Source organism: Mus caroli, chromosome 7, assembly GCF_900094665.2.
Source record: "Mus caroli chromosome 7, CAROLI_EIJ_v1.1, whole genome shotgun sequence".
Taxonomy (NCBI): Eukaryota; Metazoa; Chordata; class Mammalia; order Rodentia; family Muridae; genus Mus; species Mus caroli.
The window spans coordinates 95,557,158-95,558,473 of NC_034576.1; the positions used below are offsets into that span (position 1 = coordinate 95,557,158).

General features: G+C 36.4%; 1 protein-coding gene across 1 annotated transcript in view; it reads left to right on the forward strand.

Annotated features, from left to right (window-relative positions):
• Window positions 1-1,316, forward strand: part of Ccdc90b (coiled-coil domain containing 90B) — a 19,573-nt gene that overhangs the window by 14,868 nt on the left and 3,389 nt on the right. Inside the window, exon 8 of the mRNA XM_021167747.2 lies at window positions 625-739. Coding sequence (XP_021023406.1) covers window positions 625-739 — 115 coding nt within the window. The remainder of the gene's footprint in view (window positions 1-624; window positions 740-1,316) is intronic.

The window sequence follows — 1,316 nt, forward strand, 5'->3', positions numbered from 1 at the left end:
CCTAGCTTTCTGATTTCGCCTCATCCTTTCTTAAAAGTTCTCTTGCTCAAAATTGAGTAAGGGAAGATCACCTGTCAAGAATCAATTTTCTTAAATTTCTTGGTCAGAGAAATTAGAGAAACAAGGAAATGAGCAAATTCACTTCAGCTCATTTCTCAGCTTTGTTCCCTATGCATGCAAAGTTATCCGCAATAGATGGCTGTGAGCATCCACTTCTGTATTGGATTAGAATCTTTTTTTTAAAAAATATTTTTATTAGGTATTTTCCTCAATTACATTTCCAATGCTATCCCAAAAGATATATGCAAGCTCCTTTATAGTGATCTTCATTCACATTATAAATTTGGTTGGTATTTTGGCAGAATATATTTTAAAATTGTCTTTTTTAATGTTTAAAATTTTAATAATATTCCAGAGACTTTACATACAAAAGTGTTAGTTCTGGGACTAAAACATTTGCTTCTTAGGTTAGCATATATCTTAGGTTTCAAATATCTTAGATTTTTAGTAGACTATGCCCAATATTGAATGGTTCAAGAAAATTATTTCCAGATATGAAAATGTTTTTGTCTATAATATATAAGGACAAAACCTTAATTCTCTGCTTATTCTGATTTGCTACAGGATACACAAACCAAAAGTATTATTTCAGAGACCAGTAATAAAATTGACACTGAAATCGCTTCCTTAAAAACACTGATGGAGTCGAGCAAACTTGAAACAATTCGTTATCTTGCAGGTAAGTCTTTCGAGAAAGGAAGTGCTGACAGTGTTTGGATCTGTTGGTTCCTACCTCTCAGGATAACCAGGCCAGCGCAGAGAAAAAATTGGAGCTAAAATACTCCTTTATTTCTTGGTACCCTGTTTTCCTTGAAGAAGGTTCCAGTTTCAAGATTGAAGTAGCAAGCACCTGTGCAATTTCACTGATAGAAAAAGGTGTTTGACTTGGGAGGCAGAGGCAGGCGGATTTCTGAGTTCGAGGCCAGCCTGGCCTACAAAGTGAGTTCCAGGACAGCCAGGGCTGTACAGAGAAACCCTGTCTCGAAAAACCAAAAAGAAAAAAGAAAAAGGTGTCTGGCTATCAAGAAAATAAAGAAACTGAAGAATAAAAGGGCAAAATTATTTAGGAAAAGTTTACAAGTTCATTTTATTGTAAAGGTTTGAATAGTGTTAGAAAGATCACGAAAGTAGTTTTAGGCTGTTAAAACACATCAAGAAGAGAGGAGTGGCTGGGCGTGGTGGCTCCCGCCTTTAATCCCAGCACTCGGGAAGCAAAGGCAGGTGGATTTCTGAGTTCGAGGCCAGCCTGGTCTACA